The sequence below is a fragment of the Rhinolophus ferrumequinum genome, chromosome 2 (assembly GCF_004115265.2).
Source record: "Rhinolophus ferrumequinum isolate MPI-CBG mRhiFer1 chromosome 2, mRhiFer1_v1.p, whole genome shotgun sequence".
Lineage (NCBI taxonomy): Eukaryota > Metazoa > Chordata > Mammalia > Chiroptera > Rhinolophidae > Rhinolophus > Rhinolophus ferrumequinum.
Window position 1 is genome coordinate 56,808,268 of NC_046285.1, and position 26,267 is coordinate 56,834,534.

At 39.1% G+C, this 26,267-nt stretch overlaps 1 protein-coding gene across 2 annotated transcripts in view; it reads right to left on the reverse strand.

The window, feature by feature from the left end:
• The window catches only part of TPRG1 (tumor protein p63 regulated 1), a 139,511-nt gene that overhangs the window by 97,234 nt on the left and 16,010 nt on the right, over positions 1-26,267 (reverse strand). Inside the window, exons 1-3 of one of the 2 annotated variants that reach the window (XM_033123246.1) lie at positions 15,566-15,585; positions 14,440-14,670; positions 2,054-2,145 (exon numbers count right to left, since the gene is read on the reverse strand). In XM_033123246.1, coding sequence (XP_032979137.1) covers positions 2,054-2,145; positions 14,440-14,661 — 314 coding nt within the window. In that variant the 5' untranslated portion in view covers positions 14,662-14,670; positions 15,566-15,585. Of the gene's footprint in view, positions 1-2,053; positions 2,146-14,439; positions 14,671-15,565; positions 15,586-26,267 lie in introns of those variants that run through there. The other variant, XM_033123237.1, reaches the window with a different exon arrangement.

Consider the following 26,267-nt stretch of genomic DNA (forward strand, 5'->3'; position numbering starts at 1 on the left):
CCTAACTGGAAAATAAGCCCTAGCATGATTTTTCAGGATGACATCCCCTGAACATAAGCTTTAATGTGTCTTTTGGAGCAAAAATTAATATAAGATGCAGTCTTATTTTGGGGGAAACACGGTATTAGGTTCAGAGCTGGGTGTAAAACTTGAGTCTTTGGGGTACAGTTATTTGTAGTTATTTGAAAACTGCTGCTTTTACCAATCATCCTAGTTGATGTCAAATCAAACAGAGAATTATGATACTAAGCCTCAATGGATCAGACTATTTGATTCATCTTTGGACAATTGATATCTACAAGTCTCTGTAATCAATGAAAAAAACATTCAAACAAACAATAAAAAATCAAGTTTCTATACAAATAAAACCACACAATTAAAATATGCATGATTAAAGAACTACTGCTTCTATTACTTGAGAATTCAAAAACAGCCACCACTCGATTTTGAAAGACCACATTTGTGCATTCTTTCTTACAAATGAGGTGCATTGTAGAAACAAAATAGGTAAGTGTTTACCTCTAATTTGACCTTTAGAATTTAAGCAGACATCTGTCCTAATCAAGGGGACTTTTCATTTGCACAAGTCAAATTTTTCTCTGTGGATGGGAGGTGGGAAGTGGAGAACAAAATGTGGGTTGGTGAAAGTAAATAAATGAAAATCCCAAATTATAGACTTTTCATTCGTGGTAATACAGAGATGATAGAGACAGAGTTAGAATAGAAGTAAAGGCAGAGGATTCCAAAAGAAAAGGCCTTTTATCAATAGCACTAGTGAACAGAAGAGAGATAGTAACGTCTATTGAAAACCCATTCTGTGCAGGGTATTTTGCTAAGAATTTTACCACATTATCTTGTTTAGTCTGTATAACAACTCTTCAGGTACATATCATCACCTCCAATTTATGGATGAAGAAACAAATGTTCAGAATTGTCAGGTTGGTTTTCAAAGTTTACTTTCATTCAATTCTTGGAACCCATTTGAAAGAAGAATATAATCTGGTGGTCAGTCAGCTATAAACTCACAGGTGATCTGGTGCTATGTTCATTGATTGAGAAATGTGTTCTGCTGGCCTGGATGGTTAAACATTCAAGTGTTGCCCTCCTGAAACTTAGTCAAATAAGATGCTCTGTCCATGGGTGAAAGGTTAAATTCTTCTTCACTCAAGGTATAGGAATTACTGAGCTTTCCTGCTGGAAAATTTGGTGATCAAGTTGCTAAGCCAGAAAACTCACTGAACCAATTAATCATCTGAAATGGAGTTCTAATTTCATTCTCCACTTAATATTATAGATTCTATAGCAGAAAAGAAGTGCCTGTTTCCCTTATTATGTGAATATTTTACTTACTATGGTAAAGACCATGTATTCCTAATATTTTCCTAGTGGATGAAGAAAAGGTCAAACAGACACTAGAGTTTCAGGGCAGGACAGAAGAGCAATCATCTTCAGGGATTTATTTGCAAGGGGGGGCGTTATAGCTCAGTCAGGCTTGGCTGTGAGTGGAGCAGTTAGTAAAGTGATATGGACTTAAGTGTTAGCCTTCGTTTCTATCCTAAGTCTGGACAGGTGGCCTGTCTTCTCCATCCTGCATGATTTCCCTGGTTCTGCTGCTCATGTTATTGTATACAAGATAAAATTCAAACTGTACACATTGATCTTCTTTCCTAATCTTCCTTTCCACTGTACCAGACTGGGATGGTTTGCAGCCTAATGCCATTGGAGAGAGAATACTTGTAAGAGACAGAGATTGAAACCAGAGAGTTAAGTTAGGAGGACTGATGTCATAGTCTTGGAAAGCAATGACGAGGACCTGACCTAAGGTAGTGATAGTGACAGCTGAGTGAAATGACTAACCTGGAAAACAGTGGTAGGAGTCATACCCTCCGCCATGGAGAACCAAGAAAGTTTATTCACTAACTGGATATGTCAATCAATTACCTTACATAGCAACCAGAAGAAATTCTCCCACAGGTCCATCTTCCATTCTGTGATAGTGGTATCAAGGAAAATATTAGATTTCCACTGCCCTTACTGAGCCATAGCTACTCACTCTGTCAACAGCCAGAAGCCTTGGATTTTCTCTTCAGAAGTCTTGGCTATGTGGGCTTTCAAGTCTTCCATGGCAGTCTCAATGGCCCCTGGCTAAGGGGGGTTGGGGGGGGGGAGAAAGAAAAACAGTTTAGAGAAGACTGAGTTCTCTTTGTGCTTGTGATTAGTTGTTATATTCATGCAGCTATTCCAGAAAGCTGAGCAGGAAAGACAGTTCTTGCAGTTCTTGCATTTGCTTATTTGTTCTAGGCACAACCTGCCAGACAGCTTAGCCTGGAACTCTGGTATTTACTAAGCTGCTTCCCCTGGGAGGGGCAATAGTGATCCATATCCTGTCTTCCATACTCTTACTCACACTTTCTCATAGAAATGAAGACAGCCATTTTCAGAGGACCAGTTTTTCTGAACGAACATGTTTGTCAGGAAGTTCAAAGAATTTAGCAATATACATATTTTTAAAATCAAACCTTTCTCTCTTCAAATAGCACATGGCAGTAAAACACAAAAGAAAAAATTTCTCCTAATATTCTGACCCTAATTTTTTCTGTCTCTGGGAAATGAACTTTTTTGTCTCCTTACCTCGCTTTATTCACTCTTCTCCAAGCAGGTGTTTCTACTTCTGGGCCTGCCTCTAATGTAAAAACTGATTAATCCCTGTTCTAATAAGAAATTTATAGACCCTCCAGTTTAGTGACCTCAACTTTAGTGCACATCAGAATTACCCGAAGTGTGTTTTAAAACACAGATACCTGGGTATTGTACCCCGAGTTTCTGAAGCAGTAGGTCTGGAGTAGGCCTGAGAATTTGCGTTTCTGACAAGTTCCCAGGTGATGTTTTGGGTGTGGGACTCTGCTATGAGAACCATTGTTCTCTAGACAGGTTTTCTCAATCTCGGCCGTACATCACAGTCACCAGGGAAGCGTTTAACAAACCCTAAAGCCCAGGCTGTACACCAGTCAATTATATCAGCTGCTCAGTGGATGGGACCCACATATCAGTACACCACGATTTTTTAAAGCATCCCACATGACTCCAAGGTGCATTCAAGGTTGAGGACAAGTACAGTTTAGGGATTAGTTAGTCTAAGCCATTTTATTTTATAGGTGTAGAAACAGGGACCAGTGCAGGGACCAGTTACTTGTCAAGTTCACTGAGCTTGAACTTGAGCTTGAAGAAGTGGCAGAGAGAAGAAATCCAAACCTTCCATTTCCAGGCCTACAGTGCAGTTCTGGTCACATTCCGAAACCTGGCCTACTAACACGCAACTTGTAAATTCCAAATTCTCATATATTCTCTACATAACAGGCCTTTAATGGTAAATACCTCATCGTCTCTAAATCCTAATCCTCCCAGCCTTAGACCCATCTCTCAGAAGAAGAAACAGAGACACTAGCTTGGCTAAGAGCCATTCAATTTCCTCTCAGAGGTGGGGTGCTAGTAGTTTGCTTGTTTTCTCTGTCTATGATCAAAGGCTTTGAAACATCTTAGCCACAGAGTTCATCAGTCAAGAAAACTATAATCTAGGAATCCATATGTGAAAAACAGGAACAGAATGGGGCTGCTTGCAGTAAGTGGCAGTGCAGGTGTAGCGCTTTACCTATGTAGCTTTCCCCTTCCCTCTAACTTACTGCACATAGCCCAAGTCAGCCAGGAAAGGGACAGGTCAAATCCTAAACAGAGTTGAGTGACTTCGGTTCATAGTCCAGATATGTCATGAATGAATTCTGTGACGTATAGCCAATTATTTGGGATTCCGTGGCCTCCATTTCCTTGTCTATAAAATAACTGAATAGACTAAACCAAAGCTTTCTAAACCAAGCTAAAGATCAGAACCTCCTGGAAATCTTTAAGAAAATATGATCATAGTCCTTACACCAAGAGATTCTGATTTTATCATTAAACAAGTTTCTTATTGACTTGGATGATCAGCAGTGGAATGAATGATTTCTGACTCTTGTCATTCGCTGCTGCTGGTTGAAGCATTGCCAGAAAGCTAATATGGCATCCCATGCTGATGAAACCTACATGTTACGAAATCAGTAAGTTCTGGGACATTAATTAAATATGCCTTGAACTCCCACTGACAGAAGGGATTGTGCTAATAGCACTGGTTTCCAGTGACCCTACTGGCAGAACTGGACTATCATAGGAGGGAAATTTCCTGTGATCCTGTGGCAATTCTCCTGTCACCCAACCCCAGCTCCCCATGATCTAGCTTGACTCTACCGGGCCCACTGGTCTTGTTCTCTGAAAATTAATACATTCACTGATGGCACATCATGGGTATTTTTCCTGTCTCCCTGTATTCACATAATTTCTGCCACAGTTAAGTTGATGGGAAAACGAATACTTATCAGGAGAAAAAAAAATCATAAATGAAATTGGAGAATAATGAAATAATCTTAAAATAAGATTTTTGTTGAATGCTTTATTCCAAGCACTTTGCCAAAAATATTTGAAGATGAATATAATAATGTAGAATTGTTCAAAACCTTACTTGTTTTTGCTATGGAAAGCAATTGGCAAAATCTATTAAAATGAGCTATGCTTTGATCCTCATGTTCCACCTCTGTGAAGTTATATTATAGACATTATTGCATATATGCAAAATGACATATGTATAAAGTGTTCTTTACAGCCTTGTTTGTGGATAGCAAAAATTTGGAAACAACCAAAACATCAATAAAGGACTAGTTAGATATATTGTGGAACACATCTATACAATGAAATATAATGAATATATTTAAAAATTAGGACATTTATATTAAGATGGAAATATTTCAACATATATTAGGTTGGTGCAAAAATAATTGTGTTTTTTGCAATTATTTTTAACCTTTTAAACCTCAATTACTTTTGCACCAACCTACTACTAAGTGAAAGAAAACAAAATGTTCAGAAGAGAAATAAATACGCCACCTTTTCTGTAAAAATAGAGGAGAATAGATAAGAATAAATATTTGTGTTGGCTTGTATATGCCTAAAGTAATGCTAAAAGGATAATAGAAATTGTTACCAATGGCTCCCTAAGGACAGGGAAGGAACTTGATGGATGGAGGTAATGTTTTACTGTACACCTTTTCAAAATTTAAATGGTAAAATAAGTGTGTGCTTTACTGAATGGTTTGATAGTCTCTGGAGTTCTGTCAATGTCCTCACTGTCTGTGATGTTATTTCTTCAATAGAAGCATTGGCCATGCCCTTGTGGAACAGGTATGCATTGTACTCCAATGAAGTAATTTACTTTCCTCCATTTGTTGTATATATATATATACAACAAATGGAGGAAAGTAAATATATATGTATATATGTATATGTATATGTATATATGTGTGTATATATATATATATATATACACATACTACTATAATAAATTAACTTTAGCCATTTAGTGTCGAAAGTGAAATAAAATGTGTGAACACTTTGACTTGTGTCAAGGACAAGATATAAATCTCAACCTTTCTGCTTGCAGCGAGACCATGTTAAGTCATTTTGTCTTTCTCTACATCAGTTTACTCATTTGTTAGATGGATAAGGTAGTATTAACTGTAACAGAGCTGTTGGGAGATGCCAAAAACATTTGATAACACTGAATAATGAAAGACCTTATTACCATTCTTATTGATGATATAAATAGAATGGAAATAGTTACACGAGGATTTGGGGATCGAATTGTTACTGCAACGGAGGAATCAGTTCTGAGACTCCTTATAGCCTAACAGGAAATCATGATGACATAATATGTACTCATCATGCGCTGATAGAAAGCTTAGAAAGACAGAATACATATATTTCTCATTCTAAATTTTAAGAAAAAAAATCATTCAAGGGGATCCTTATTTTTAAGTCACTATATAGCATATTGGGAAATATCTTCTCTAATAGTCTACCACTGAATATCTTCAGTCAAAACAAAACCACTGAGAGAATTTCTAAGACATATATCTTTCTTTGCATTTCCTTGAACTAGACCAGTCTGGGGCCAGTTGTCACACAAACAATACTCATGTCGGCTGCTAAGTTTTCCCATGTACTGGACTCCTTAACTAGATTGTGAGAGGAGGGGAAGTATAGGCAGGAATGCTCCTACAGATTCAGACATAACAGGATCTATCTTGTGATTGTCATCATGCCCATATGGGGGCGGGGGGTAAATATGTAACATAAGAAAACGGCTCTAAATTGTATCTGATTTGTAAAATCCAAGTAAATTTGTCTTTCCCTGAAAATGAAGGAAATGCATCTTATTTCATTATTGTTAAATTTCTGCCCTCAGAAAGAAACATCATCTTTATTATAATCTTAAAGGGATTTTAGTGTAAGAAAGGGATTCGAGAAAACTTTTGCCCAGTGAAGTATATAATTTCTAGACCAAAAAGAAGTTCATGCAGACAATAACAATACAACTAATATATTTAGTTGTTCCCAACACAAGAGCAAGACACAGGGAAACCCACAGTAAAAGAAGAGGGAAAGGGAGAGAGTATGAAAGCCAAATTAGTGTCATGAAAGTAATGACATCTTGCTACACAATGGGAAGTCCCAAAACTGCTTATTAAAGTCTCGTTGCTCACAATAGACACAGGCTATAAAAAGGCCATGGGGAACCATTAATTAAATATTAAAAGATCAAATAGTTTTAGTCCCATTAGTTTGTATGTAATTTACATTCTCAAGTATAAATGTAGAGATAATTCCCCATCCCTAATCGCTTTCAACTTTCTGATAAGGTATCTACAAATATAGTCATACAGGGAGTTTAAAAATATCTTTCCCCATGTGGATCAAGTATTGTTTCTTTCATAAGAAGTTGCTTTTGAATATAGTCTCCACAATAAAGTGATTATCATAATATACCTTGAGTTATTAGCCTTGAGGGGTACTTTTGTTCAGAGAAGGCATTAGGCCTATTTTAGACATGGCTAAGCAATAATAGCAGATAAACTAAAACAGGAAGAAAAGGTTATCCAAGCAGACAGACAGCAACTGGTTTAGATGTTCATTATTGTGACCTCTCATACATTGCCCAAGGTCAGCTGCAATGGAGGGGTGGTAGAAAGTGAAATGAGTCCAGTCTTGGCATGGCCCCTAAATTGCTGGTTGATCTTTGACAAGTCACATCTCCTTTGTGTTTTAGGGGTTGGATTAGTTATCTCTGAGCAAAAATGTTGTTAAGCTATATCAGAAGAGCACAGATTCAGTAAATAAAATATAAACTGGAAGCCTGAGAAAAGGAAGCAATATCTCGGAGTAACCCACAAAAAACAGAAGAGGTTTAAGGACCGCATTGACTTCTTTTATAATCTGGTACTCAGAGATGTGATCTAATGCATGAGGTTATGATGTTAAAAATGCCTATTGTTTGTCCCAAATTAATTTACACTTCCATATCAGTCACATCTTTGCAGAACTAGCTTAAAATTTATATAATCGATCCTTCTTCTTGTTGTAGCACTGGGTATGTACTCCTGGTATCAGAGACACTGAGTGCCACTATGCCCCACAAGCCAAGAATTAACTTTCCTTTTCTGTGGAAAAGGAAAAGCTGTGAACAGAAAACAACCTAAATACCCTGCAAAGGTTAATTAATTGTAGTTAGAACGTCTTCATGGTGGAATATTATGGAGTTGTTAAATACAGTGTTATATAAGTACATTTATTGACATAGGAAATAATATTTTGCATATAATCCTATTTTTGTACAAATTGAACATATAAGGAAAACGGGTAAGAAGGATATGACCAAAATGAATAAGAGCACATTCAATATATTTAGAGTAATTTTAAGTAGGGGTATTATGGTGACTTTTATTGTGTTTATCCACATTTTCCACTGGTTTTCAATAAACGACCTCCTATGAAATAATTTTATATTTTTTTATAAAATAAAATGCTTGATCAAGGAATTCCTTCACTCAATTACTTACAATTCTTTTGAATTTGCAACATATATGCTTTAAATTCTTACACGGTAATAAGTTGATTCCTTTTTCATTGCCGCATGGGATCACAGAAATATGAATTGGAAATTGGGAAACTTTGGTTCTAACCACAGCTTTGCAACTTATTGGGCAAGTCAGTTCTCACTGACTGTTAAGACACTGGACAAGCAACAACCCCTCTCAAGGCTTTAGCTCTGAAAACAAGAGTATTGACTAGCTTCTTGGTGCTCAAAATGTGGTCTCTGAAGAGAGAGCATCAGTATTGTCAGACTTTGTAAAATGCAGACTCTAAGATCTCACCCCAACCAACTGAACCAGAATCAGCATTTTAAAAAGAAGATCTCCAGGTGACTTGTTTGCATGATAAAGACTGAGAAACACTGGACCAGGTCAACTGTAACTGTAGATTTTATTTCAGCTCTAAGAAGTGATACTTTGTGATGAATCTTCCATAGATCTGAAACATTCAGAGTCTTGGTCTTATTTACTTATCCTTTGAGAAAATGAATTAGCTTCTTTCACTCAAATCTTTTTATTGCTACAGATTTTTTATATAATTTTTTCCTATTTTTCAATTACAGTTGACATACAATATTATATTAGTTTCAGTTGTACAATATAGTGATTAGACATTTATATAACTTACAAGGTGATCACCCTGATAAATCTAGTTCCCATCTGACACCATACATAGTTATTACAATATCAATGACTATATTCCTTATGTTATACTTTACATTCCCATAACTATTTTATAACTACAAATTTGTACTTCTTAATCTCTTCCCCTTTTTCACTATCCCCACAACCGCCCTCCCATGTGGCAGCCCTCAAAATGTTCTCTGTATCTATGAGTCTGTTCCTGTGTTGTTTGTTCCTTTATCTTGTTCTTTAGATTCCACATATAAGAAAAATCATATGGCATTTGTCTTCTCTATCTGACTTACTCCACTCAGCCCAATGCCCTATAGGTCTATCCATGTTGTTGCAGATGGCAAGATTTAATTCTACTTTATGGTTGAATAGTGTTTCGTTGTATATATGTACCACCTCTTCTTCATCCCTTGATACCTTTATGAACAACCAGGTTGCCTCCATATCGTGGCTATTGTAAATAATGCTGCAATGAACATTTAGACACACATGTTCCGTCAAAGTGGTGTTTTGGGGGTTTCTTTGTATAAATACCGGTACTCAGAAGTGGGATTACTGGGTCCTTTTTTGTCTCTTGTTATATACAGCCTTTGTTTTAAATTCTATTTTGCCCAGTATAAGTATTGCTACCCCAGATTTGTTTGTTTGTTTGTTTGTTTCCATTTTCATGAAATATCTTTTTCTCATCACTTTACTTTCCATCTGTGTGTGCCTTTCAATCTGAAGTGATTCTCTGGTAGGCAGCTTTGTAAGGGGCTTTGTTTTCTTATCCATTCAGCCCTCCTATGTCTTTTGATTGGAGCATTTAACCCATTTACAATGCAACTAATTCTTGATAGATATGAATTCATAATTCTGATCCTTTTTTTTATTTATTTATTTTTTTTTCCATCTTAAAGAAGTCCCTCTAACATTCCTTGTAATGCTGGTTTGGTGGTGATGAACTCCTTTAGCTTTTTCTTTTCTGGGAAGCTCTTTATCTGTCCTTTGAGTCTAAATGATAGCTTTGGATAGAGTAATCTTGGTTGTAGATCCTTGCTTTTCATCACTTCGAATATTTTGTGCCACTCCCTTCTAGCCTGCAAAGTTTCTGTTGAGAAATCAGCTGACAATCTCATGGAAGCTCTCTTGTAGGTAACTAATTGATTTTCTTTTGCTGCTTTTAAGATTTTCTCTTTGTATTTAACCTTTGACATTTTAATTATGATGTGCCTTAGTGTGAACCTCGTTGGGTTCATCTTGTTTGGGACTCTCTGCACTTCCTGGGCTTGTGTGTCTATTTCCTTTACCAGGTTAGGGAAGTCTTCCATCATTATTTCTTCAAATAGGTTTCCAGTTCCTTGCTTTCTCTCTTCTCCTTCTGGTACACCTACGGTGCAAATGTTGGCATGCTTGATTTTGTCTCAGAGACCCCTTAAACTCTTCTAATTTTTTTTTTATGATTCTTTTTTTATTTTTGCTATTTTAATTGGGTGTTTTCTGATACCTTATCTTCCAAATTCAGATTCAATCTTCTGCTTCATCTAATCTACTATTGATTCCTTCTAATGTATTCTTTATTTTAGTTATTGTATTCATTTCTGAATGGTTCTTTTTTGTGTTTTCTATCTCCATTTTTATCAGATAGCGTAGAACTGATATCTACGCTAAAGTTCTCACTGATATCATTGAACATCCTTATAACCAGTGTTTTGAATTCTGCATCTAGTAGATTGCTTATCTCCATTTTGTTTACTTTTTTTTCTGGAGCTTTGTTCTGTTCTTTTATGTGGGATGTTTCTTTGTCTCTCCATTTTGGCTACCTCCCTGTGTTTGTTCCTATGTATTAGGTATAGTTGCTACATCTGCCAGTCTTAGTACAGTAGCCTTATGTAGTAGGTGTCCTGTTAGGCCCAGTGGCTCAGTCTCCCAGTTCACCTGAGCTGGGTGCTCCAGGCATCGCCCTTGTGTGGGTTGTGTTACCCTTCTGTTGTAGTTGAGCTTGGTTGCTATTTGCACATCAATGAAAGAGATTGACCCTCGGGTTGAGTGGTTGTGAGGACTGGCAGTACCTACAGTGGAGGAGCTGTTGTGCAGGGGCTGACACTACAGAGAAAGATTCACTTTAGCACATCTCTGGTGCCTGTCCAGTTTGCACTTTAGGTATGTCATCCATGGAGGCAGCTAGGTGGTGCTCTGGCTGGGTCTGAAGCCAGCTACTGGATATACCTGCCCCCAGGGCTTTCTGGGAAGAGCCCTGCCTCAGGACAAGTTCAGGCTCCAGCTGTGCCCTGCCTGGAGACACCTAGAATGAGTCACACAAAGCAATTTTCAGAGGGCTGCCACCTGTGCTGTGCTTGGAGGCTAAGCTGTGAACTAAGGCCAGCTGCTGCTTAGCAAGAGGTATGGGGCATTCTGAGAAAAGATGCTTCTTTTTTGGGGTTTGTGAATCTTTGAGAGATTTTAGAAAAGTCCAAAGCATGAGCCAAGACAGGCTGTTTGTATGGACAAGCCACTGCAAGTGGCTTGAGTGCACCCAAAAGTTAGATAGGGCAGGGCAAACAGTGTCAGCCAGGTTGATGGAGACTCAGACATGGTGCTAGCCTAAGTCTGCTCGCTTGGAGGGAGGAGGGTTCAACACAGGAACAATGCCTTCTAGCACTGTGCCTGGAAAAAAAGCTGTCCCTCCAGCCCTCACCCTGAACCAGATAATTCAGTTCCTCACCTTATGTCCCTGGCACTTGCTGATCTGCTGCCCCAGCACTGGAGCTTAGAGGGAGTAAGTTTATCAGTGAGCAAGTCTGTATGCAGGCCCTTTAAGAGGAACTCCTGGGATTCCAGCCACCCTCTGTCTCATTCAGCCGCAATTTCTGCTGGTTTTCACAGCCAGAATTTGTGGGGACTTCTCTTCCTGGCACTGGAACCCTGGGCTGGGGAGCCTAGTGTGAGGCTGGGAATCCTTGATCCTTGGAGGAGGGGGCCTCTGCAGCTAAGATATCCCTCCTGATTTTTAACTGTCACACGCAGATGTGGGAAGAGCCTGTTCCGTGTCTATGCCCCTCCTACTCATCTTAAAGTGGATTCTTCTGTGTGTCCTTCGCCACAGTCCTTCTGTTCAGCCAGACTTCAGGCAATTCTCAGTGATGATAGTCCTGTAGTTTAGTTGTAGTTTTGATGCTGTCACGAGAGGAGGCAAGTACAGTGTTTACCTACTCCACCATCTTGATCTGAAATCTCGTACAGAGTCTCTACCTCTACATGTATATCGCACCCTAGAATTCATGATGGGGTCACGGTCGACTTAATTGCCTATGACCAATTATGAAAATGTGAATGTGAAATCCACAAAAAAGAGGAAGAGTCATTTATAATAGCAATGAGATACCACTTATGAAATGTGAATAGATGTGGCATAAATAATACTATAAACTCTTCAAAGTTAGCTTATTTAAACCTCCATATAAAATTGGTATTTTATCCACACTTTGTAGATGAGAAAATTTATATATACATACACACAGACACACACACATACATTTCTCCCATTTTCTCAATTCCTACAACATCAGCAGATTTGTCATTTACAAGATTGTAAAACTGGGTCATTTCTTTATTAAAAAAACAAACAAACTCATCACTACAAGTTTCAGTAGCGCCAACAGTTGTATTTTCATTATCCTCACACATATTAAAGTGTATTCATTATACTTGCATGCTAAAAAGAACCCTTCATATTATGCCTCTTGGTCTGAAGGAAAGGAAATGCTGAGTGTCTTGGGATAGCCCTGACAGCTCTTAAAGTGCCCTTACATGCACTTTAGACTCATTAATAAGGTTAGAAGAAGGTTTTCCTTCTCAATCTTTTGAGAACTTAGGGTTGTTTCTATATACCTGATGGAGAAGATGTTCTTAACATGGAACCGAGTCATTCATTGAAAACCCTTAGAGGAATCGTAAATTTGATTGTACATTATGATACGAAGAACACTGCACTTGCAGACAGAAGATACAGAGTCTAGCTACAGCTCTTCCACTAATAGCATGTGATTTTGACAGGTCACTTGACTCCTCTGAAACTTCAATAGATTTACCCCTAAAGCAACAATGATAAGTCCTCCCCTGCCTACCTCACAATGTTGGTCACTTGATGGCATGGAGCACACCTGAACCTATAGCTCCTTTTTGGTCCAGTCAGACTTCCTCCCTCAGATTCTCATTCCCGTTGGCTGGGAAAATGTGCAGCTCAGTGGAGAAAGGTACCAGCGTTTTCTGAAAGTGATTCATATCTTCAAGCTTAGACTTGGTGGGAGATAGACAGGTTCCACTTTTTCCCTGTAACCTATTACCTATTCACACTTCACAAATGCCAATTGGTTGACCTGTAGCAACTTCAGACCCATAATCAACTATAGAGAAATAGCTTTCCATAGACTTCTCAGCCAGCTCTCATAATTGCACCGACTTCCAACAATAAATCCCTTATTCTATAACACTCCTGGTTGTCATTGTCTCATTAAACCCAGACTGATACATCATCAATATCAAAGATACCAAAAAACAAACAAACAAACAAACAAAAACAAAAAAAAAAACCTTTAGGGGATGCTTTAGCTTTCTTCACAGCTATATCTTACAACTTAACTTTGCATATTCAATAAAGTTCACATACTTTAGAAAATAAACCATATGCTCTATATATGCAAAAACACTCACACAAACACACATATAGTATGTCACCTGCTAACACACTTTGCACGTGAGAGTCACTGAATATAGGTGATATGAGTACATGTTATCATCAAACAAGCACATACACACCCCCAACACACATAATGAGTTGTTTTAGATAAAACTTTATCTTAACTGAAAATATATTTTAAAAGCTACCAAATCAGGGTTCATTAGTTAAAGCTTTATAAATAGTCACAAAGTCTGAACTACCATTTATTTATACAATTGAGTTGAAAAAATTTTTTTCAACAAGAGGTCCCATGTACACTTAAAAAATGAGATGGTCTCTGTTGTCACAGTGCACAATCCCTGATTTTGACCCCAATTGATTGCAGCCTATGAGCTAGCCATTGCTGTGTTGACAAGAATGTGGAAAGATTGGGAAAGAAGATCTTTGAGGAGGAAAGAAAGTGTGAGACAGGGAGTTCAAAGGCACTAGAAACCAGTGAAGCACTTGATTCAAATGCTAGAAATTTAAAATATCATTTTTTGTTTTTCACCTAGATACACAGACCTGGTCCTTGTTACCCACCCGTTCATTTACTTGCCCAGATCCACCAAACAGGGAAGAACTCAGCTCCAGACTGCAGCTGTAGGCTTGGGATTTGAAAGTTCCTGCTTCTACACTGTAATTCCAGCATCTTGATGTAGATCGCTGGTTCAGCCCATTCTCAACAAGCGTTTCCTCTCTATCACCCATGTCTTTTCCAAACACACAGCAAATATCCATTCTGGGCTCACAGCTTTATATTCTAGCCACTCTGGTTCTCTCTCCATGGAACATGAATTCATTGAGGTCAGGTTTCACATGAACACAGGCCTAAGGAGCCAAAGATCCATGGAGACTAGAGGACCTTGCTTCTCTTTGGTACTATCTGGTGGTCAAAATGAAACTCTTAAATTCTCTGAAAGTCACATCTTTCACCTGTAAAATGGGGGTAAGGATACCTGCTTCACAGTTACTGTGACTATTATGTGAAATAACAAATACAAAAGCACTTGGCAAAATGGAGGTATATACAGACATATTAGGAATTTTTTAAGAAGTGTTACGTAGCATTTAAAAGCACCAATGATTTACCCGTGTAACGAAGTACTTCCGTGAGCTATAAGGCTGGTGATAAGGGTTGGGGTAGAGTGTCGATTTGGTCACACTTGGCTGCCTTGACATCTGCCTTGGTGCTGAGTCCATGCCTGAGTCCCCTACTTCTGTGGACAGCTCATCAGTTTCCAAGGGTTGGTCTTCTCCCTCTTGCTTCAGAGACACAGGCTGGAATCCTTCGAAACTCCCAATCTTTGACATTTCTTTAGCCTAAAACAAGGGAAGAAAAAATCTTGTTGATAGAAAAAAAAAAAAAAAGAGGTCACACCTGTCCTGGCTCTGGAAAAATAGGCTACACGAGCAAATGATGTTCTTGAAACTGGCAAACCTCCCACACATTAACTAAACAGGGGACTGATGGATGCAATCCGGTAACATGGGCTGCACAATCCTGCAGGGCTGTTCTCTAGACAGAGAAAAGGAGGCTGAAAGTAGTTCTATTTTTCATCTTTAATCCTATGGGACAAGAAGCCGAACAAGGGAAGAGCTGTGTGAAGTAATTATGAGACATTTTTTTTCAAGATTTAATATCGAAAATACTTTCATAGCATTTTTGCCTGAAAACCCACTAGGCTGCAAGTTTATTTAAGAGTTAATGATAAAGCAATGATAAAGCACTTTCTTTTGTGCTTCTTGGGTAGTAATAGGGCTCAAAAGCACTTAAAAGTGAGCATGTTTTTTAACTGAAACATCACAAGTCTAAAAATGCATCCTAAGGAAATAATTTAGACAAATGCTCAAAGATGTAAATATAGAAAGTCGTTCATCACAATATTGTGTCTAATAGCAGAAAAATCACAAATTTATGTCTAATAGCAAAACATTGTATATAATAGCAACATTAGACACTCACATAACATTACATCTAATACAAAACAATTGATAGTGAAACTATCAGTAGGGAATTGGCTAAGTCAAATATCTTACACCATGCAGTAAAATACAATGTAGTCATTTAAAAATGTAAGCGTATATTTTTATTATGGAAAGATGTCCAAAATATATTAACAGGAAAAGTAAGTTATAAAATATTATGAATAACACTATTCAAGTTTGTTAAAGTAATTAAGGAAGAAAGGAAGGGAGAGAGAATACTTAGACTTACATATTTATATACATGTATGGCATGAGAGTGGTTAGAAAAGTCTAAAAAGAAATAAAATAAAATATTAGCAATGGTTATCTTTGGATAATAGGGTTACAGATGATTTTTATTTTCTGTTTTCATAAGTCTCTAGATGCTTACAATGATTATATATGACCTAAAGTAAAAACACAATAAATTTATTTCTATTTTGTAAATATAAAGCAACACAAAACAAAAGGAAACATGAGGTACATGCTAACTAGTAAAAAGTGCCCTGAAATCAGGTCTCCGTTTTCAATCTGAGGCCACATACCATCCCACAGTAAGCACAGCACCGATGCCACACAGAAGTTTTCCCACACCCAGCTTCGCCGTGTAACAGGGAATGCCATCTTATTCTCAGGCCTGCCTCAGTGTTCTTAATCCAACAAGTTCCATTTCCTCTGTTCCGGTGAAATACCAGAAAGTGAGAAATTATCCCTATCGCTAGCAAGTTTACCTTCTTGAAATTGGGATTACTTACAGTATTCAAGAGAGGCAAGAATAGTATGAACACATAATTTGTGGCCTAAACCTGGACACTTTTGAGCATGAAAAGGATGCTATTAACAATTATGCCAGGGAGATGGGAGTACACTGGGATTGTCTCAGGCACGTGTAGACACACATAGTCACTGCAAGGGGTTGAATACAGGAGAAAACACAGTCGGTTAGGAGAAGTACTGAGTGAAAAGCCCTCTGGAGATCACATTGCAGGTTATCTCATCTGATCCTCCCAGCAAGCCTACGAGGATGATTTCATCTCTATGCCTCTGGGGATCACAGAGTTAGTAGGATCCATCCGGAAACACTTGAATTGTTATGGCACCTGGACCCCCCCCAGGACTCCCAACCATGCTTTGAGTCCATCATGCCTGCCATCACACACGCTATCTTACATCCGGAGGGAGCTCACTGAATCTCCATGAAATGTTTTGAAGTTAAGTGTACAAAAGGCAGAGATTGTGAGAAATACAAGGCACACACAGAGAGAAGCAGGAGAAATTCAGTGTGTGAGTGTGTGTGCGTGTGTGTGTGTGTGTGTGTGTGTGTGTGTGTGTGTGTGTGTGTGAGAGAGAGAGAGAGAGAGAGAGAGAGAGAGAGAGAGAGGGAGAGAGAGAGAGAGAGAGAAAGGGATCATTGATACACTTTGGTCTCCTTGGCAGTTACACGCTCTATTTATGCAGGTCTGCCGCCTCTGTTACAGTGAATGTTGGAAGGAAGCACATTTCTAAAGATCCCTGTAACCTGTGAAGGAAGTTTTGTGCCTTTGGGGAAGGAAAGCCTGCTTCTGTATTTGCTGCACTCTGTGAACACTCGCCTAACAACAGACATCTGCGAAAGGCTCCACTGCCTGGAAAACAGAGGGAGGATTTAATTAGCACCACTTCCTCTCCCTCAGGCTGTCTTCTGGGGAAACACTAGCAGAAAAGAAGCAGAGCACTTTGAGACTGAGGTGTGTAAGACCCAGGGAAGAAGGAAACTCAGCTCCAGTTAACTTCTTACAGCCATGACTATTGGGAAAGTTCAGCCCAGCCACCACAATCCAGAATGATTCCAGCTCTGTTCCAGGAATGGGGATATCTTTACAAGGACATGTAATTTCAACAACATCCCCGACATCAGAGGAGCTCCATGCATCTAAGCAGCCCACTCCATTTCTCATCGCCACCTGCCCAGACAATCTTTATTCCTAATTCAATAAAATGTTCCCTTGTATCGCTGCATAGACCATACATTCAAATACTAAAAGCATATTAATACTGGTAACAAATCCAGCCAAATCCAAATGTTTCAATTGTCTTGCAACAGACCCATCCAGAGCCATTTAGAATTAAAAAATTATCATTGTTCTCTAAGATTATCCTGCAAATTTATTGTAGCATGCAGTGCCCAAGAGAGGACAATTTCTTCTTTTTTTTTAATTAAAATTTATTGGGGTGACAATGGTTAGTAAAATTGCATAGGTTTCAAGTGTACAATTCTGTAGGACATCATCTATATATCACAAAGAAACAAAAACTCATAGACACAGACAACAGTAGTTCAGTGGTTACCAGAGGGTAAAGGGGCAGGAGAGATAGTAAAGGAGGGTAAAGCGGGTCAAATATATGGTGATGGAAGCAGAACTGACTCTGGGTGGTGAACACATAATGTGAGAATACAATTTCTAATGGAAGCAAAGGATCAAAGCTTAGAAGAAAATTATGTCCATACTTTCTGACCAAATTTTTTCATTCCAGGGAATTCATGTAATGAAATTATCCTAAAGAAGGAAAAGACTATACAGTAGGAATTGCATATTCTGGGTGGTAATGAAAAATTGGAAACCAACTAAACACCTACTAGCCAAGGAATCACTAAGTCTGTCCAACTGCTATTGTGCACACATTTAAAATAATACGGAAAAGTGCTGAAGCAGCATTGGAGTAAAGGATATGTCTTCTTGGGTAAAAAAAAAACAACAACAACATTTTCTTTGGTAATAATGACTTGAATAATTTTTACCATGGTAAAGACTAGAAGGGAAATGTTGAGATTTATTGAGGTAGTTAGATTGTAAGTGAATTTTTGCTTTTAAAAAATATATATATATATTTTTTAAAAAATCAGATGAAAAATAAAAATAAAATATATATAGTGTTTGTGCTGGTTTTGTAATAAAAAATAAAATGTGTGAATAATGTGTTGGCTCACAAACTTGGAAGCTTCCTTGGTGAAGTTTAAAACTGGTGCCCTAAACAGAGGGCAAAGAAAGAAAGACCAAAGAAGGGTAGTTCAAAAAAAAAGAAGAAGAAAAAAAGACAGGGGTAGATCTAGACCACTCCAGATTGGTATTTACATGTGAGGCAAAAGAATTTACATGTGAGGCTGTCTTGGGCATCTCAAGATGAGTCGATCTCCGCACCCACCGCCAGAATATTGACAATTTATATAGAAGCTTTAACTGGGTCCAGTCACGTATACTGTCCAGTTGGCCTCAACAATACATTGCTCTCTCAATACCATACTGTGTCCTTGAAAATGGCTCCCACTGTGGGAACAGTGGGTAGAATGTACATTCTAAGGACAGGGGAGGGGGTGAGAAGCCTCTAATTGCCCAGGTCCAGCCCAGGGTAGAGGGGCAGTCATGTCATCTTAATCACCGTCTTCAATAAAATGCCAAATAAATACCTAAAGAATTGCCATCCTTCCTTTGGTCAGACAGCAAGAATTCAGTATTTCTCAGCTGCCAGTAAATTCAGAGCTAAATCTAATATTGTATCACAGTAAAATAACTTATTTTTGAACCCTAATCTAATTATGCGTGCCTCCCTTTATACATGCTTTCATTTATCTCTCTGTGCCTTTTTCTTATAATATTTAAGAAATATATAGAGCACAAATTATAGCTGGAGAATTAATGTCTAGTCCAATCTTTCATTTTGCAAATATTGGAACACTGAGGTGAAGGACTTGCCCAAGGTCACACAGCTATTGTATTTCTCCGAAAATAAGACATAGCCGGACAATGAGTTGTAACATGTCTTTCGGAGGAAAAATTAATATAAGTCCCAGTCTTATTTTACTATAATATATGACCGGGTCTTTCATATCATATCATATCATACTAGGTCTTATATTAATTTTTACTCCAAAAGACACATTAAAGGTGATTGTCCAACGAGGTCTTATTTTCTGGGAAACAGGGAAAATAGAATGAGAGCATGAAACAAGACTCCTGCACTCTAGTTCTCTGTATCCGGTTGCAGCATGTAGAGCAAAAGCAGAGAAGCTGTCATCAAACTCATTCATTGGTAAACTGGAGATACTTCTGACAAATGTCTGCTCTAGTCAGCTTTGCTTGGCTCTGGGATGAGAGATACACCTCCCGTGAAGGAGGGCTCACCTCCAGCTTCTCCTGTCAGTAGCCTCACACCCAGTGCTACAGGCTGAACCTTTCTCCTTCACCTGGACTCAGGCCAATTGATCCATTAGGCACAGGAGGTGCAGGTCTGGGGTCCGCAAAACTTTTAGGGGCTAAGGCAATGTTTTAATTTAGTTTCAAATCAAGAGAAAAATTAAATTTTATGATTGAAAAACTGTTTTAATATTTTTCTCATACCAGATAAAAGGGAAATTTGCAGGGCACCCAATATCTATTACATTTTGCCTAAAACCAAATAAAATAAAATAAGATAGATAAGGTGAAAAAAAAATCAGATGAAAAGTAAAAATAAAAAATATTGAACCATTTAAAGTTATAGCAACATAAGTTTCATGTTATCATGGTAGAGAGGTCCACAAAGGCAAAAGAGTTTGGTGCCCAAGGAAGCCTCCTGTGACCCTGACTTGAATCCACATCCTACCACTCACATCCCCTGCTTTATAGTCCATTCTGGGGCTCCATCCTAGACCATCAGAGCTGGATACTTCCCCCCATTTCAGTGCTCTCCAATCTCTTTATCCTGGAAGATTCTGTTCCACTATGTACCAGAAGATCTCTGTCCTATAGAAAAACTGTGCAATCTTATGATAATTGCTTTTGCTTTCTTATAATCAGAAAGAGATCCAGCATAGTTGACTCCCGATAAATATTTGTCGCCCATGAAAGTGGATGAATACTATGCTGAGAATGTCTAATAAGCAGCTGAAAAGGAGGAGCTGGCCACACTGAGTGGTCACGATTCCAGCAAGAGGCAAAGAAAAAGGGAATTGGGGGATTTTTTTCTCCATTCTCACAGGAGTTTAACAAAGAACAGTTTGGACATAACCAAAAGTACCATAGTTCAGATCAAGAAACCAGGATTGACGTTAAACGGAGATACTGGTGACACTCAGGTTTAATTCGTGATGAACCTCTTCTCAAGGGCCATGCTACTCTTTATTTCTTCAGTACTACTCCCCCCTTTTCCCATCTAGTTTTAAGAAGTACTTCTTGGCCCCTTGTTCTCTCTGCCTCCCTGGTGAGCTTGAACAGCCAATTTCTCCTTTGCTTTCTTCACTTTCCGTGTCTGTCTCCTGATATCTCTGTAAGTTTCCATGGGATTTTTTTTTAAATTAAATTTATTGAGGTGACATTGGTTAGTAAAATTATGTCGATTTCAAGCATACCATTCTACATTATCTACATGTTGCATTGTGTATTTACCACCCAGAGTCAGTTCTCCTTCCATCACCATATGTTTGACCTCCTTTATCCTCTTCAACCATCCCTCTCGTCTCTCCCCTTAATCCCCTCTGCAACCCTATTGCAGGTATCTGATTTCTACAAAGCTTTTGGAATATTAACAGCTACCTCTCTGGCTTTGGCGGAAGACAGAATGCCTCGTTAGGAAACACTCATCTAATCTCCACATTTTGTAAATGAGGAAACTGAGGCCCAGAGGAGTTATGTGTCTCCCTTGAACTCAGTTTACTTAATTAAAATTTAGTTAAAGACAGTAAAGGATGAAGTTATGGCCACCACAGGATTAAAAATCTTGTCTCCAGAGAAACATTTGTGGGAAGACCAGGCGCTTATAAAAGTCTGCTTTGTTAACAAGAACTGCCATCCTCTTGCAGGTGGGGTAATGCTGGAAGGGAGCGTGGGAGTCAGTTCCTACGGCTTGTGTTGCATTCAAAGATGTCAACTCCTTCTGATGATGACATCTCTAGCCACACGAAGGGGTTAACATTCTCGAAGCATATCCCCAAAATAAAAATCCACTTTTAATTTTGACATTTTGGAAAGGTAATTTATGTGAATTTATGTGTGCAGCCTTTCCTGAATCCCTCTGTGAGAAGAGTTAAGGGATGTGCAGTGGATAAACAACAATATTCTAACACCTCGAGTCTCTCCAACAAGCCCTCCTCTGTGCCAGCTGAGATAAGAAAATTGGCAAACAATTCTTCACAATTTCACATTTTGTACATTAGTGGGCTGCTCTGTGTCCAGGAGGAAAGTGGAATGAGGGAGGCTGTCTTTCCTCCCAGCTTCTCCCCTGTCAGGCAGGGCTCTCTGATTGCTACCAGTGTTTGCACTCAGCAGGGGCTGGGGGGAGAATACAGGGCCAGGATAAATAAATGTGGGTCCCCCTCACTCCCTCCCTCCCTCGCTGGGTGACCCTGGTCATGTCACTTCCCCTCTCTGCACCACAGGTTCCTCATGTACAAAATGAAGGGCCAGACTTTATGGTTTGCAAATTATACTCCTAGAAATGACTAACCCATTTTAATCAATAGAGATCCATTTGTCTGTTTCTGGACTTCTTCTGAAGCTTTCATTTGGGTGCCGTGGAGGTTGGGAGGTGGTAAAATGTGTTGAAGTTTGAAAGCTGTTGGACTAACTTATTCCTGTTTTCTTCCAAGTCAATCACTCCGTAAGAGTTGATTAATTTTTCTTCATTGCCCAGAATATTCTAGATCTAATCCTATAAAGGTTGTTCATATATGATTTCCCCCATCTACCTTCATTATGTGACATTAGTTTCCTTGTGATTCAAATCCTGTGGGGTCACAGGAAGAGGATTATGATGGCAGTCACCAACTTGGGGGCACACTGTGAAGATTCTGGGGTGCTTGGCCTCTAACTTCCTGCTAACACAAATGGAAATCCACCGTGCGCAGAGCTGTTAGCAACACCAATAGTGGAATATTGGGCATCGCACTCAGGTGAGGACAAGACTAACGACATGCTAGAGCCTCAAGCACTATTCTTGTTTTTTAAAAGGACAAACAAATTAGATGTTAGCTGAGCTCCTCACACAAGATATTCATTTTCAGAGTCGTTTCCTCAAAATCTATATATGTAAAAGAGCTGATAAAGACAAGCATGTTGACGAGACAACCATGTGAGACTACAGATCCCTTGTGACTCCTTGGGATTAATTTTCTTGCACATTTCCATGAACACTTCCGCTGCTCCCCCTGTCTGATAGCGCTTGAGTTTGTGACTCCTGTAGCTTTGCTGCACTGTTCTATAAACATCATTCACTTTCCTGACTTTATTCCTGCGCCATGAGCAGCTGCGGAGCTGAAATTGTGCTGCATTCATCTTTACAGCCAGCACTGGCATGGGCATGTTACAGAGTAGGCACTCAGTACAATTCTCGAATGGTTGACTAGATCCCTGCTTGTTTCTCTGCCCGGTCTGAGAACTGAAGGGCACGGCTTATGTCTGATGCATCACTCTTTGCACATTACCTCTTACCTCAAACATGGGTGCTCAGTAAGTGTTTGTGGACTGAGTAATGGAGCTCTGCGTGAGGCATGAATGGAAACATCTTCTGTATATACATTTACACTCACACAGACACACATAGAAACACATGCCCCAGACTTTCATCTATCGAAGCACATATTCTAGTGGAGGTGATGGAAACATTGGGGATAACTGCAGACTTACGTGGTAGAGCCATAATAGGAGAATGTGCACAAAACACAGAGGAACCAGAAGATGGGAGTAACAGAAGATGGTGGAGAGAGGGGGTTGAGAGTGTGGAAAGTTAGAGGTGTGGAGAAAGGCGCTTCAGAGTTGACAGCGTAATAGAAAATGGGCAAGGACGTTCCAGGCAAAAGTATGAGCAGTGAAGAGGAGGATGTGTTCAAAAGATGGCAGGTAATATGGTGTGTGTAACTAAGTTATCACCTGCCCACCTCCAGCCCCCACCCTTTGAAGAGCTGGTAACACTTGGTTAAAACTATCGCTCTTTAACAGGATGAAAGTCTGAAATCATCTTCACACCTCCTCTTTGTCCCCTCTGTCTGCTGTCACACCTCCATCCCTGCTGGGACAGTTCCCTCACAGTCAATCCAAATACAGAGTCTGGGCTCAGCACTGTAAGATTCCACTTGCCTCAAAAACTTCATGAGATTAACAAGTTCAGTAAAGATTTAGAGAAGTCATGGAGAGCAAGTCACACTGTTGATAGTTCAGCTTTGCATCATCCATCTGTTTCTCTCGTCTCTCTTTCCAGGGTAGCAATTTCTTCTTTGTTTGTGTGTTTGTTTCTTATTTGAAATACATGTCTGTTTTATCCACATATCCAGGTCCTTCAAACTTCCAAATAAATGGAGTCCCCTTCCCAAAGATAAATCCTGGATAGTTATTAACATAAACCTGTACAAGGATTTGTGAGTCAGAGAAGAGCTGGGTGGAGATGGGTGAAAAAGTAGAAGGAAGCCAACCTGCAAGACCCGCATCAAGTGTAGTTACTTATCTCAGGCAGGAGCAGAAGTGTCCTACTTTGCAACTGGCAAGTAGGAGACAAAAAAATGGTGGCATTTGGGGGAGGAGATTAAATAAGGCTAAATCACCAGCCTCCCCACTATCCTCAAAAAAAAAAAAAAAAAAGCAACATGCAAGTAACTAACCAGGATAAAGACGTTCGTCCTGATGATGGACTTTGGGAGGCATATAAACACTCAAATATTTTCTCCACATACAACATACAAGTGAAAAAGAAAGGAGCCGAGAAATCAAAACAATCAAGCCAGGCCAACAATTCTGATTGCAGCAGACTTTTTTCTTCTCCCAAGTAAACAGAATCCCTGATTTTAAATCTGCTGATTCAGCAACTAAATGGTGACAGTGATTAGAAATCAGAACAAGCCTCTTTCCCAGGACACCCCATGGGAGTGTGTGTGGACTCTGTCCACCAGGAATTACTACCTACTCAGCACAAATCCTGGTGCCAGGCAGGAGCACTGGCATTCATTCCACAACCAGAAGTTCCTGGCTGGGAGCTTGGTTTTTAGGAAGTCACACCACAGCCTGGGTTTCCTGCTAGGCCAACTATGAATTCTCAAGTATAGATTTCATGAAATTCAGATCAAGACTTTCATCCAAATGCTGACAATAATATCCCACCCCCCAAAAAACATAAGTAAAATCTATATTCTTTATTATTTTAATGGCATTTTATTATAAACATTTTTACTGAAGTATGGCACGCACTCGAAAAATCCTAAATGTGCAGATCAATGAAGTATCATAAAATAAACAAACTCACATAACCATCACATGGATCCAGAGATACCATATTACTGGCACCCTGACAAGATTATTTTTCTCCAAGTGAGTATTCAGTTGGCTTCATGTGATAGAATCCGAAAGTGCTCCCAGACATTTTAGGTATCACCTCACTAAACACCCCCACTTTACAAATAAGAAAACATGTTCAGATGGGAGCATGGAAATGACTTAGGTCACAAAGCAAGTTAGACGAAGCACCAGCTCTTTAGGCTTCTCTGTCCTGTTCTTATTGCCTCAGATTCCTCAGCTAGGACGGCTTAGCTGGCCAATGGAGCAAGAGAAACCAGCTCTTCATGGGGACTTCTTCCTCCAAAAATCTGAGCTTAGCTCTCTCCTATCCCTATAAAGCCAGGCTCTGAGAAGCTGTCCTGAAGGTACAGCCCTAAAGCTGACAAAAACCAACACTTTCGCTCTGTCAGGGACATCTGGTATAATACCATGGTTAAATATGTGTTAAGTGAATTAAGGAAGAGACATTTCATGGTATCAACAGATGCTTTTCAAATCCCCCACCTTTTCTATTTTCATTACCTGCCTTGCTATTTTGACTCGTGGCCTGTGAGAGGACCTTCCCCTTTTTTAAAGAGGTTACCACGTGGACAGTGAGGTTCAACTGACTGTGTCCCAGGAGGAATAGTAGAGAAAACTGGAGAAATTCAGTGGAGAAGAGAGCAAATGTGGAGGACACTGATCTCTCTCTCTTCAGATCGTTAAGGTTTGCCAGAAGGAAATGAGCACATTTTTATTCCACTTGATCTTAGAAAGCACACAAGGGATAATTGGATTTCTTATTTTTCATGACCAAGCTTTTCCTGCCTTGCTGTCTCTACTTAATTTTATCTCATTCACATCTCAGTCTACAGAAATCTTCTTTTTAGTCCCAGCATATCTTTGCTATATTCTCAAGAAAGCTCTTGTGACTGAATCCAGTGGATACTTTCCATTGTTTCTCTTCCTTGATCTCTTTGGCACTATTGATTGCTGACACCCTCCTCCTTGAAATTCTCATTTCCTTAGGTTCCTGGGAACTCCAGAGTTCTAATTTTCTTTCTACTTCTGTGTTCATGGCTTATATTTTCCTTCATGGAGACTCTATTTCTTGCAGGCTGATGTTTATCAGAACATACTCTGGATGCTCTCACTAAGCAATCTCCTTCATCCTCATTGTTTAACAATAATCTGTGACTCCCATGTGCTAGCTCCAGTCAAATCTCTCTCCCAAACCCCAAATCCACCTATGTAACTATCTACTAGACATATCATTTTAGTTGAACCACAGGTACTTCTAGCTCATTATAACCAAAGATGAATTTATCATCTTTTCACTTCCCCTATAAACTTGTTCTTCCTTCTTATTTCAATCTTATTGAATGAGATCACAGCTCTATAGTTGCCCAGCCAGAGACCCTCGTGATCCCCTCTTCTTGCCTAGTACTAACAAATCAGGCACCCAGTCCTACAACTTTCAATTCTTAGTATCTACTGTAGTCTCTACTTTCCTCCACTATTATTGCCACAGCCTTAGTTCATTTCTTGAGGATCATGATAAAGGCCTTCTAACTCGTCTTTCTCCAATATTACTCTCTAAAATTTATGCAGCACACAACAGGAATACTAATCTTCCTAAAATAATAATTGGATTGTGTCATTGGTCACTTAATCTTCAGTAAATACCCATTCAACTCC